General features: G+C 41.6%; 1 protein-coding gene across 4 annotated transcripts in view; it reads left to right on the top strand.

The window, feature by feature from the left end:
* The window catches only part of cfap43 (cilia and flagella associated protein 43), a 107751-nt gene that overhangs the window by 53040 nt on the left and 41651 nt on the right, over positions 1 to 13060 (top strand). For 2 of the 4 annotated variants that reach the window (XM_072557272.1, XM_072557273.1), the window contains exons 15-19: positions 256 to 408; positions 1134 to 1267; positions 4800 to 4944; positions 6975 to 7130; positions 12267 to 12344. In XM_072557272.1, the coding sequence (XP_072413373.1) occupies positions 256 to 408; positions 1134 to 1267; positions 4800 to 4944; positions 6975 to 7130; positions 12267 to 12344 (666 nt within the window). The remainder of the gene's footprint in view (positions 1 to 255; positions 409 to 1133; positions 1268 to 4799; positions 4945 to 6974; positions 7131 to 12266; positions 12345 to 13060) is intronic. The other 2 variants (XM_072557274.1, XM_072557276.1) reach the window with 1 other exon arrangement.

A 13060-nucleotide genomic window follows, 5' to 3' on the forward strand; every position in this document is an offset into this window, starting at 1 on the left:
CCAATCATATTCATCATATTTTGTGCATTCTCATTACATATAGCTGGGAAATAAATACAACACTCAATTGCCAAGAACCATTATCATAATAAAAATAAGTGCATTTTTAACATGTCTTTCTCTTCATCACATGACTCCCTGCTCTGCTCTTGACTAATACGTCCTACTCCCTGCGCAAAGCTAGCCAATGGTCTGTTTCTGCCCCTCACTGTTTCAAAACTCCATCTGTTTCACTCTCTCCCTTTCTCCCACTAGGGTTCGTCAAATGATACATTTAACCTGATCACTCAGGCTAAAGTTGAAGGTCACCAGCTAGGACCAGGATTCCTCTATCTCTCTGCAAATCAACAGTACTTGGTATCTGTGGCCAGGGATGGATACATTCAGTTAAGAGATGCCAGCAACCTGGTAAGTACCTGCTTGAGGGAGTGCCTTTGGAACTATAATACCTATCCCATCATCCAGACATTGTCTATATATGGAGGACTTGTAGGAACAAATTCAGCAAGAATACAATCATAGTAATATCTATTATGAATTTTTGATTAATTGTTTAATCTACCCTCTCCTCTGTCTATTCGATCTCCTTCTATACTTCGTTAGGATAATTGTAGTGTTGGAATCAATGTTTGGTCCATTGAATTAACATGAATCCAAGATTAGGCAGACCTGAGAACAGGTGTGTTTATGCCAGCAGAAAAAACTGGGTTTTATGTGCACAAAAAGAGTTAAATTGAAAAGGCTTTTAAAAATGCATATGGCATCCTGGGTGTGCTTATTTTAGGAATAGAGTGAAAAAAAATGAGGCTGTATAAATCATTAAAAAACATCGTTTAGTCCTCAGCTAGAATACTGAGCTTAATTTGAGGACTGCACTTGAGAGAGCATGCAGTGGAGACTTAACAGAATGGTGTCAGGAAATAGAGGCTTCAGTTCATGTGGAGAAACTGTTAAAACTGGTAATGATAGGGCAAGATTTAATGAAGGTATTCAAAACCAAAAACAGTTTTGATGGATAATTTCAGAGGATCTGTTTGTTTGCGTTTAAATCAAAATATTGCCTTTCTTGGAACCTGTCCCGTGGTAGTGGAGCTAAATCAATAGCAGCTAAAATTCTAACTGTTTCCAATCAGCAGGGAACGCACCTTGAAACTCAATGTCACTCATATCGGCTAGGAGGAGTCAAATCAATCGCCTTGTCATTGGACTGTCGAACTGTTCTTACCACTGGTGTCCACGATGGTACCATAGTGTGTAACACAGAAAGGTAAGCATCACACAAAAAAAAACTGCAGGATACCATTCAATGCCTTGAGTTTGATCCACTATTCAATTAGATCATAGGGTTTCACACTGTCATATACACAATTGATTTTTGATTCACAAATTAAATTAAGGAGAATGAAATAAAACAAAGAACTGCGGATGCTGGAAATCTGAAACACACAAAAACAGAAATTGCTGGAGAAACTCTGGACTTAAAAACTCTGTTTTCTCTGCACAGGTGGTACCAGAATGGCTGAGTTTCTCCAGCAATTTCTGTTTTTGTGTGTTTCAGATCTTATCCTCATATACTTAACTAGTTTTCTCATAAATTCAAGGAAACTCGAATTGCTGGAGAAACTCTGGACTCAAAACATTAACTCTGTTTACTCTGCACTGGTGGTATTAGACCGGCTGAGTTTCTCCATCAGTTTGAGTTTCTGTGAATGTAAGAGAAAACTAGCTAAGTATATGAGGGGGAAAATAACCAAACTATCGGTTGTTCTGCTATAATCCGCATTTCATCAGCATGAATTGGCTCTAACACAGTTGATGAATTGTGGATGTTGTTTGGATAACCTATTCTACTGAATAGGTATAGTGATCTTCTATTAGTGATCTTCTATTAGTGATCTTCTACCGTGCCATTTACTATAGTGGTTTTCCTTCGCGCAGTTTTCTTTAGTGTGAATTTGCAGAGGAACGCAACTGTCATGTTATAGCAGAACAACCTCTATAGGGTGATATAGTGAGGTAAGGTAGGTTGAAGTAGGTCCATGTAGAGAAGAAACACTAGCAAAGACCAGATTCAATAAGATCATTGAGTGTCTTTTACCTCAGCTCTGTCTGTTTGCATTTCCTCGTATCCATTAATTTCTTAATTCAGAAGTGTATTAAAATCAGTCTTGAATACACTCAGTTACTGAACATCTACAGGCTCTGGTTAGAAAATTCCAAAGATTTGCAATCTTTTGAGGGAAGAAATTTCTCCCCAACTCAGTCCGTATTTTGAGATATTGGGTCAAACTTTGTGTTGGACCTGAGTAAATTCCTGACTCTCCAAACCCGATCAGGAGAAATTTCTCTGAATATTTGGATTTTCGCTTCAGTGAGTGGGGGTTAATAGAAGTTCCACTTGCCACTTCTGCAAACAGCAAGGAGACAGCCACAGGTATTGTTGTGTAGACTGGTAAAAATGCCTAACTCCAAAATATGGGACTTTTCTCCAGTTATATTAAAAACAGTAAGGACCTCCAGCCCTCACCCTCACACCCTTTCACTCCCACAGATACCCCACACTCCCTACATCACGACCCCTAATATCCTTCATGCCAACCTATGCTCCCCTAATTCCCATGGTCCTTTATGGCCCCTATTCTAACTCATGTCATGCCAACCCATTCCCCTCCATGCAGCACACTTTGCTATTACATCTATTAGTCAATTCAATTAGTATACACCAGGTGTAGATCTCAGGAGCCAAGTTTAGATGAAATACAATAAAGTTCTCGGTATTTATTAGTAAAACTTTTTATATTTTTTATATTTAAAATATTAAAATATTTTTATTGATAAAAACCCATTCAATACTTTTAAATCCTTTCAAGCAGTTAACCCATTATAAATCCAATCATTTGAATTCATAGTTATACATTAGACATTCTATTATACCAGACAAAAAACTGGCAGCATCTGTAGAAAGAAATCAGAACCACCTGTTTCCATGTATGACTCTATCACTCTATAAATGAGTCACAAATAAACAGGATTGTTAAATACACCCCCATTCCAATCCTGCTGAAAATGGTGGCTATCAATACAGGGTGGGACTCTCAAACACAGAGCTCTGACACCATTTGCCTAAGGCATGGAGTCCTGCTGTTTCCGAAAATTCCGAACTCCGCAGTCAGAAGAAACAGCCTCTCAGCAGCTTCATCATCAAAACCCTTTAAAATTAGGCATGTTTCACTTAGTCAACTCTCATTTCTTCGAAGTCTAGGGAATATATGTCTAATCTACTTAATATTTCCTCACCTCTTCCTCCCAGATTGGTTTAAAAATTAGAAAGAAGTTGAATTTCTTTTTCACCAAGAGGGTAGTTAAGCAGAGAAAGAAACCCTGAACAATTTAAGAAAAAGTCTTGAGGTGGTAGACAATAAACATGTACACTGGTGGCACGGTTGCACAGTGGTTAGCACTAAAGCCTCACAGTGTCAGAGACTTGAGTTCAATTCCCGCGTCAGGCAACTGTCTGTGTGGAGTTTGCACATTCTCCCCGTGTCTGCGTGGGTTTTCTCCGGGTGCTCTGGTTTCCTCTCACAGTCCAAAAATGTGCAGGATAAGTGAATTGGCCATGCTAAATTGCCCGTAGTGTTGGGTAAATGTAGGGGGATGGGTCTGGGTGGGTTGCTCTTCAGAGGGTCGGTGTGGACTTGTTGGGCCTGTTTCCACACTGTAAGTAATCAAAAATGAAGCTAGTGCTGGAGGCTGGCATTAACTGGAGTGCTGTTTCTTGGCTGGCATAGTCATGATGGCTTATTTGCATTCCATGAGTGTTTCTGTGTTTGTTTTTGTGACAAGGACACCAGATCCCTCCAAATGCCAACATTTATCAAACTTGCTATTTGAAGAGATTGGAAAGAAAAACAGAAAAATACCAAGTTCATTACTGCACACCTCATTCCATTATATTTAATCTGCCATGTCCAGGCCTTTACATTTAAACTTTTGTTCTCTTTGCATCTTCTTGACAGTTTACATTTCAACTAGGAGAAAGTGAGGACTGCAGATACTAGAGATCAGAACTTAAAAATGTGTTGCTGGAAAAGCGCAGCAGGTCAGGCAGCATCAAAGGGCTGTTTTCCTGAAGAAGGGCTTATGACCGAACTGTCGATTCTCCTGCTCCTTTGATGCTGCCTGACCTGCTGCGCTTTTCCAGCAACACATTTTTACATTGACATTTCAGTAAATTTGATTTGATTGAAAAATCCTCAATATCCATGCCATTCTCAGTTTTGAAATTTCCTATCGATCCTCAGATATAACAGCTTCAGATTTCTACTCATCTTCATGTGATATCACAACTCAATGCGCTCTCACTGATTGTAAATCTGCCTTATCCTGGAATCTCCAGCCACAGAAAACAGTTTTTACCCTTTCCTTCAATTAAATTAATGATTTCTTGGCTGGGCATCAGTCTGAACCTGGGCAGGCTTCTGAGTTTGGGGGGAGCAGTGTGGGGGAAGGTTGTGGAGTACATCATGGGGGTGTGGGTTGTGAGATCAGGTGGAGGGATTTGGAGAGAGAAGCACATAGAATTTTCAGGGAAAATGGGACAGAGATTCAGAGGGATGGTGATGGGTTGTGGAGGAGGATTGAGGACAGAGATGTTGGAGGCAGTGTGGGGTGTGTTGGGGTAGTGGGGTTGTGTGGGGGAGTGTGGGTCTCTGCGGAACTGTGCTGGAGGCTTGGAGGAGTGATAAATACAATCTCTCAGTCTGATGTTCCTTTCTCCCTCTTCTTCATTGGTAATTTAGGTTTGACCCAGCAGGGTCAGAACGGAATAAAGTAGTGCTGGATTACAATCGCTCAATGATTTCAATGCTGGATCAGAGCTGTGTGGCTGAGGACAAAGCCCTGGCAGTGTTGGAGCAGCAAAGAGAGGGCACAAAGGACAAGTTGGTGAGGAATTGTGTAGAGTTTAACAAGACACAGTCAGCATTATTGTTACTATCATTGTGATGCCCATCATTTGCATTGAGACACTGCAGTCTGCATTATAGCCTTACTATTCAGCACTGACAGAAAATGTTATTAACATAAACTATGCATTAAATTTACACAGCATCCTTTAACATAGCATAATTTCTCAATGCTCTTTCCTGGAGCATAAATCAAACCGTATTTGACTCTGTGCCACTTCAGTAAATATTAAGTTAGGTGTTGATCAAAAAGATTTAAAGAACATCATAAAGAAAGAGAGAAAAGGATGGAGATGTTTCGACTAAATTGCAGAGTTTACAATCCAAATGAGTGAAGGCACAGCCACCAAGAGAGTGTTAAAAGTTAGGAATGCATGACAAACCAAAACCAGAGGAATACATGACAAACCAAAACCAGAGATCTTAGAGGGTTGTGGGTTGAAGGATGGCACAGAGCTAGGGAGGTATGAGACAATGGAAGCATTCAGAGGACAGTCATATTAAACAGTGGATTGATGTTTTTTAAAAACCCACTTATGTTGGAAATTGAAGTATGAAAAACATGCCCAGAAAGTAAAACCAGCCACTGGTTTGGATGGGGAACAGATTCTGATGAAGGATCCACATCTAAATCATTACCCTGGGTTGATATGGTCTTCACTGATAGTGTGAACTTGGTGTTTTTTGCTGAACATCTGATTTCCATTCATTGAAGTTATGTTCAAGCATAAAGTAGAATCCTGTTCCTGTTCCCTGTCACGGAGTACACCAAGTTACTCCACTTGACTTTCCAAGGACTGATCAGGCTATGAGCTCAGTTTCCAGTCTGGAGCAAATGTGAACTGCATGAAATATTGAACGCTGGAGTTCCCATGGCACGATTTGGAGAGGCAAAAGTGGTGCCTAGATTAGCAATTTGGCAACTAACACTAGCATACAAAATAATTTTAATTACTCATTCATTCATTTTCTGTTTGCAGGATCCACTTGGTTAAGAGTCCACTTAACCAACCAACCAACCATTCAGCTTAAAATATTGTTTACCTTTTGTTTAGTAATTCTTGTGGATTGGTCTGGTTAATGCAAAATGGAAAGCTCTGACAAAATGTACTTTTTTCTGTAATGCTCAAGTTCTGAACTACCAAATGACTACTTGCATTGATTAAAGTATAGAACAAAAGTGTGAGTACAAATAAGCAACTCACTGGCTGGAAAGTTTTTTTAAATGTCAAAAAAAAAGAAGTCTGCATTTATGTAACATCTTTTACAGCCTCAGATTGAGTTGGAGTACTTTAAAGTGTGGAGTCAGTAAGTGTGGAGCTGGAAAAAACACAGCAGGTCAAGCAGCATCAGAAAAGCAGGAGAGTTGATATTTCAGGTTGCGATCCTTCATCTGTACTGAAACATCGACTCTCCTGTTCCTCTAATGCTGCCTGACCTGCTGTACTTTGTCCTACTCCACACTTCATCAACTCTGACTTTCCAGCATCTGCACTCCTCACTATCTCCAAGTATTTTAAAGATAGGGAGCATGGCAGCCAATTTTCACATATAGCAAGCTCCCAAATGGAGCAACAAGATAACTCACTTGCTAATCTATTTCCTTTTCCTACTGATGTTGGTTACGGGCGGCACGGTGGTGGTTAGCACTGTTGCCTCACAGCGCCAGAGACCCGTGTTCAATTCCTGTCGCAGGCAATTGTCTGTGTGGAGTTTGCACATTCTCCCCATGTCTGCGTGGGTTTCCTCCTGGTGCTCCGGTTTCCTCCCACTGTCCAAAAAAAATGTGCATGCTAAATTGCATGTAGTGTTAGGTGAAGGGGTAAATGTAGGGGAATAGGTCTGGGTGGGTTACTCTTCGGAGGGTCGGTCTGGCTGAAGGGCCTGTTTCCACACTGTAAGTAAGTAAGAACATGATAGACAGTACTATATATAAATACTGGTTTGAACTGTCTGTCTTCTTTCAGTGCAACAGCTTCTAAAATTTTTTCCCTATAATTGGGTCTTTAGGATGTTGCAGCAGATACTTCCCATCTCTCACCTGGAACTTTGACACTCTCTGCCAGCTCCTTTAGCATCGCAAGTACCAGCAGCTCCAAGAGCTACCAAAGGGTGGATGACAGCAGATTCCCAGAATCAACCTGGCTGGAAACAAAGATGGCAGAGGTAAGTCCTTGGGTGAGAAGTTTAAAAAAAACTTGTACCTCTCTGTTTGGATGAAGAAGGAGATCAAATAAGCCTTCATTATCTGAACTAATCTGACACTTAGAAAAACTTTAGAGCCTTCACTAGAAAGGAAGCAACAAAGAACTGCGTACAATTCAGGGAGGTCCAGCAAGTGGGGCATCTGAGAGGGTTTATACTAGGCTGGGTCTGGTGCTGCTGTGTCTTTGTTTTAATGTAGGAGGACAGGCAGAGGATGCTAACTTGGGATGAATGGACTGTAGACTTCAAACACATGTACAAAGGGTGGTGTACACTGAGGATCTGCCTGTTTGGTAGTTCCTTAGTTGCAGGGTCTGAATATAAAAAAATCAAAATTTGGATGTGTTGAGGCAAACAATCCTGAGACAAAATAATAAGCTTTTTATCTGAATGAAAGCAGGATGCTGTGGATGCTGGAAATGTGAAATAAATACAGAAAATATGGGAGAATCCCAGGAGACTGACATCATCTGTGGAGAGAGAAAAACAGTTAAGATTTTGAGTCCAATATGAATCTTCTTCAGAATTGGCACTGCATCTAGTTGCTTAGTGGGGAGCCAAGATAGTTGGAACAGGAAGATCCCAAGCTTGATCCCCACTTGTTCCTTGATATATTGGCTATCATTGAACCCTTTCCATCCAGGCAACTTGCCTTTGTAGACCTGAACTGAGAGTCCTCTTTGGTGAGCCATCAACAGACACTGTCTTGAATCTGTCACTGCTTCTAGCAGAAAGTGAGGACTGCAGATACTGGAGCTTTATCAGAGTCTAGAGTGTGGTGCTGGAAAAGCACAGCAGGTCAGGCAGCATCCGAGGAGCAGGAGAATCAACGTTTCGGGCATAAGCCTGATGAAGTGCTTATGTGTGTGCATATGCGGGGGGAGAGGGAAAGAGAGAGAGAGAGAAGTTGTGTGTGTGTGTGTGTGTGTGCCTGAGAATGTGTGTGTATATGAGAGAGGGTCTGCATGAGTGTGTGGGTATGTAAGAGTGTGCGTGTGTATGTGCTTTAGTGTGTCTATGTGTGTGTGTGTCTGTGTGTGTATAAGTGTAGTGGGGTCACCTGGATTGTGACATGAACCCAAGGTCCCGGTTGAGACCGTCGTCATGGTTACCGAATTTGGCTATCAACCTCTGCTAGGCCACTCTGCGTTGTTGCGTATCCTGAAGTCTATCTTGGAGAATGGTCACCTGAAAATCTGAGGTCAAATGTCTCTGACCACAGAAGTGTTCCCCAACTGGAAGGGAACATCCCTGTCTGGCAATTGTTGCATGGTGTCCATTTATCCATTGTCATAGCATCTACTTGGTCTCACCAATATTCCATGCCTCAGTGCATCATTGCCTGCAGCATATCAGATAGACAACCTTGGCTGAGTCACATGAGTATCTACTGTGCACGTGGTGGGTGGTGTCCCCACGTTCCCTCCCAGTTGGGGAACACTTCAGTGGTCAGGGACATTTCAGCCTCAGATCTTTGGGTGACCCTCCTCTAAGGTAGACTTTGGGATACGCATAGGGATATACACCATCACACTCACGCCCACACTCTATCAAGAATGTACTGCGTGCGCACAGGCACACACACACACACTCACTCGCGCGCTCTCTCTCTCTTTCTCTCTCACTTCCTCACATGCATGTGCACACACTTATAAGTCTGTGGGTGAATTTGCATTTGCGGAATTGTGTTTGCAGATACATTCTACTTTGTTTAAAAAGCACACATCTGTAGGCACTCGATAGTTTTTATGATCATGTGACATTTTATAAATTCTTACTTTGGAAGTACAACCAGTCTGACTCAAGATTGGAATATATACAGACTCTAACCTCACATCTTTAATGCATTGTCTGAGCTGAGATGTCACCTTTTTTTGTAAAACCTTAAGTTATCTCAGGAATGTGACTTGAAAAAAACGTTCTGGGATTTACATATTAATGAATCGAAACCTGCAACCCCTTCTAAAAGGTGAAAGACTTAACAGCAATCTAGGTTTGTTCAATATATCACATCAGTTGTATGACACTATGATCTTTTGCTATAAATTCTGCATCCTATGATCCTGCCCCACTAGCTACCTGATGAAGGAGCAGCACTCCAAAGGCTTGTACTTCCAAATAAACCTGGTGTAGTGTGATTTTTAACTTATAACTGTACTACTTAAACTCTACTCATTCTAAGTTATCCCTGTCACTCACAGAGGTACACACAGATTGACAAGAAAGATTTTTTATTCATTGGTGGGATGAGAGCATCACAGGCTAGGCAGCATTTATTGCCCATTCCTAATTGCCCAGAGGGCAGTTAAGAGTCAACCACATTGTTGTGGGTCTGGAGTCACATGTAGGCCAGACCAGGTAAGAATGACAGCTTCCTTCCCTAAAGGACATTAGTGATCCAGATGGGTTTTTCCGATAATCGACAGTGGATTCATGGTCGTCATTAGATTGTGGGCGGCACGGTGGCACAGTGGTTAGCACTGCTGCCTCACAGCGCCGGAGACCCGGGTTCAATTCCCGCCTCAGGCGACTGACTGTGTGGAGTTTGCACGTTCTCCCCGTGTCTGCGTGGGTTTCCTCCGGGTGCTCTGGTTTCCTCCCACAGTCCAAAGATGTGCAGGTCAGGTGAATTGGCCATGCTAAATTGCCCGTAGTGTTAGGTAAGGGGTAGATGTAGATCTCGATGTAGATGTAGGGGTATGGGTGGGTTACGCTTCGGCGGGGGGGTGTGGACTTGTTGGGCCGAAGGGCCTGTTTCCACACTGTAGGTAATCTAATCTAATCTAGATTCTTAATTCCAGATTTTCTTTTCATTGAATTCAAATTCCACCATCTGCCATGGTGGGATTCAAACCCAGAATATTATCTGGGTCCCTGGATTAAGAGTCCAGCGTTAATACCATTAGGCCATTGCCTCCCCATCCAAAAGTGGAGAAAGAAAGTTGAGGAAGGGCACACAAACCAATTGCACCACTCTGGATTCAGGACACTTTGGGTCGTTCCCTTCCCATCGCTTCCAGTTCTCTTTTACAATACAAGGCTGCTTGCAAACTGATGCTGCTGTTTGAGAATTAGTTCTTTCAATACTTTTGAAGGTCTTTTTCCTCCTTCAATTTGCAGAGTAAGTGGTTTATAGAGAACACTTTCTGTTACCTCTACACAGTGGGGAGAGGGATAGAGAGAAAAGGTTTTGATGGTTACTTTTTGCAGTCAAGGAGTTTCTTGCTGCACTGTTTACATACTCAAAACTTAGTCACCTGGTCAGGAGCCAATAAAGAAAATGCTATTGTCAAGCAGTTTCTCTTTAGCTTAGAGCCCCTTCTGCTCCATCCAGTCTACCCCAGCTTTCCCTGTTGCAGGGAAAGGCAACATTGTACACTGTCCAAAGCTGTATTTTTGCAATTTCAATCCACACTCCAAAAAAATAAAGAAATTATGATACCTCAATATTGTTTATTTTCACAAAACAGAAGGGACAAAGGTTACAAAAAATGGAAAAGCACCTTCAAACAATAATTGGAGTTAACAGTTCACTTTTGCATTTTTTCCTTGGATTTGGACATCAGTGGCATTAATTACCTAAACGTATTTACCTTGAGTTTGTTACAATAGTTACCTCACTGGGCAGTTTCAAAAGGCTGCGAAGAGTCACATTGCTAGGGGTCTGGAACTCAGAACCTCTTTCCTGTCTAACCTCGTGGCTGTCATTAGGAATCTGCACCTCCATCAATACAATCAAAGCCATCCAGAATCTTAAAACTGTTGTGCTTTTTATGACAGCACACAGGGTGTCAAGGCAATGCAAGTGTGTAGTGAATTCCCTTCTAAACTGACTCCTGGTTAGCTGGAATTCCTGCCCCAGAATTTGAATTGTTTAATTGAAAGACCATCCATACTGTTCCATTTAGCATTGAGGGATTTTCTGTACAGGCTGCTGCTACACACTCTCCACTTCTCTCTCATTCAGTCTGAACATGCTGTGGTATTCCATCCTTCTCGCTGGAATTGGCAGGGTCCTCCAGTGGAAGACTTTCTACATGGGAGTCCTCCTTTCTTTCAGTGAAGATTTAGTATAGATGGTATTAAATGTACCAGTCTTGCGCAATAGGAATTTCATACACTAGCTGCTGTCTGAAGGATCTGCTTGTTAATTTTTAGATGCATTTCAGCTTAATGCACCTAATCTTTGATTGCCCAGCATGGAGGTGGGTAAATCACAGGATCTTCTTCTGGGTCTGCTTCTGAGCCTAACCAAGCTAAGCATGAACAGATCGAGGCTACAGGACAGGGAACAGGTTATTAGGCTTGACTGAAAAATGTGTTGCTGGAAAAACGCAACAGGTCAGGCAGCATCAAAGGAGCAGGAGAATCGACGTTTCGGGCATAAGTCCTTCTTCAGGAATCAGGCTTGACTGCCTACCTCTCTTCCATGGTCATGTCTGCACTCAGGTGGCCCTGGAGAGACACCATGCGGTGTTCACTGGAACACCTCAGGCCTTCTGAAATCAGTGGAAATGACAAGGGCTGAACCACTTCACCTCCATAGAGTCATAGAGATGTACAGCATGGAAGCAGACCCTTTGGTCCAACCCGTCCATGCCGACCAGATATCCCAACCCAATCAAAGTAAAATTTTAATCTAAATTTACTGAGATTCTTTTCACAATTTATATTTATTTAACTGTGCTCTTTTAAGTGGTTGTTATGGGTTAATTTTATTTTCTTAGTTTTATTTTGGTTTGCAATAGAGTCTGGACCAGACCAGGTAAGGACAGTAGGTTGCCTTCCCTAAATGACTGATGAATCAGTTGCATTTTTAAGGCAATCATGAGACCCACATTTCATTATGAGAGTTTCTTTAAAAATGACACAAAGCCCTGATGGATGTGAACTTGCATTTCCTGGATTATCTACCCAGGTCTCTGGTTGACTATAACCAATGACAAACTACCATACCGAGGAGGCGTAACAACAGCAAGTTTTATTGCACAAGCTTTGGGTGCTGAGCATCCTGGGATACTGTGAGCAATTTGTGTGTGTTCCTGGAGGCTGGTTAGAAATGGATGAGAATGAGATTGTTAAATCTTTTTTTTCCAGGCAGTAGAGAAGGACAATCGCAAGCATGCAGAAGCCAAAGCTAAGCTGAAACAAGGAATCAAAAAGCTTCGTGCAACAGTGAGTAACCTGCAAATAAGTTGAATGCTCTGACACAAGAGCGAATATTTCGTTCCTTGTATTTTGCACTCACAAAGCTGTGCAGTGGAGCTAAATTTGTTAGATTTTGGGAGTTTGGAACCACAGTTAGCTAATATAAGCAGTTGTCTATCCATAAGAATTTTTAGATAGTTTATTAAGTTTATTATGGACCAGCAGTTTAAATATGATACATTTGTTAATTCAACAATAAAATATATACAGCCCTTGACAATAGAGGATGTTTCACTGATATCCAGTGATGAACAGACATTTGGCACAATGTGTCAATTTCATTATGATTGTGAAGGTAGCATCCTGCTCATTAGTCAAACCTTTAGGAATCTGTTCCCTCAGTCTTCTTCCTCCTTAGGACCATCTTTCATCTGGAGGAGAGAGCGGTCTGGCAAACATTAACATTGACAAGGACTGCCCTGTAACATTTGTTGATAGACTGTATTTCTAGGGGCTGGTAGTTTATATTGTGTCCAAAACCCATTTGAATCCTTCTAGCCAATGGACACAGGACAACTACTCACGACTTCAGAATAATAGTTACCCTTTTGCCTACTTTCATCTGAAGCTTAATTTTGTGAACAAAACTTTTATTTTACTAAACACTACCTTGAATATAGGGCACATATATGCCATATTGTTTTTTGATGTCTGCAAAACATCATGGCCTCATAATCCATACG

Source organism: Chiloscyllium punctatum, chromosome 38, assembly GCF_047496795.1.
Source record: "Chiloscyllium punctatum isolate Juve2018m chromosome 38, sChiPun1.3, whole genome shotgun sequence".
Lineage (NCBI taxonomy): Eukaryota > Metazoa > Chordata > Chondrichthyes > Orectolobiformes > Hemiscylliidae > Chiloscyllium > Chiloscyllium punctatum.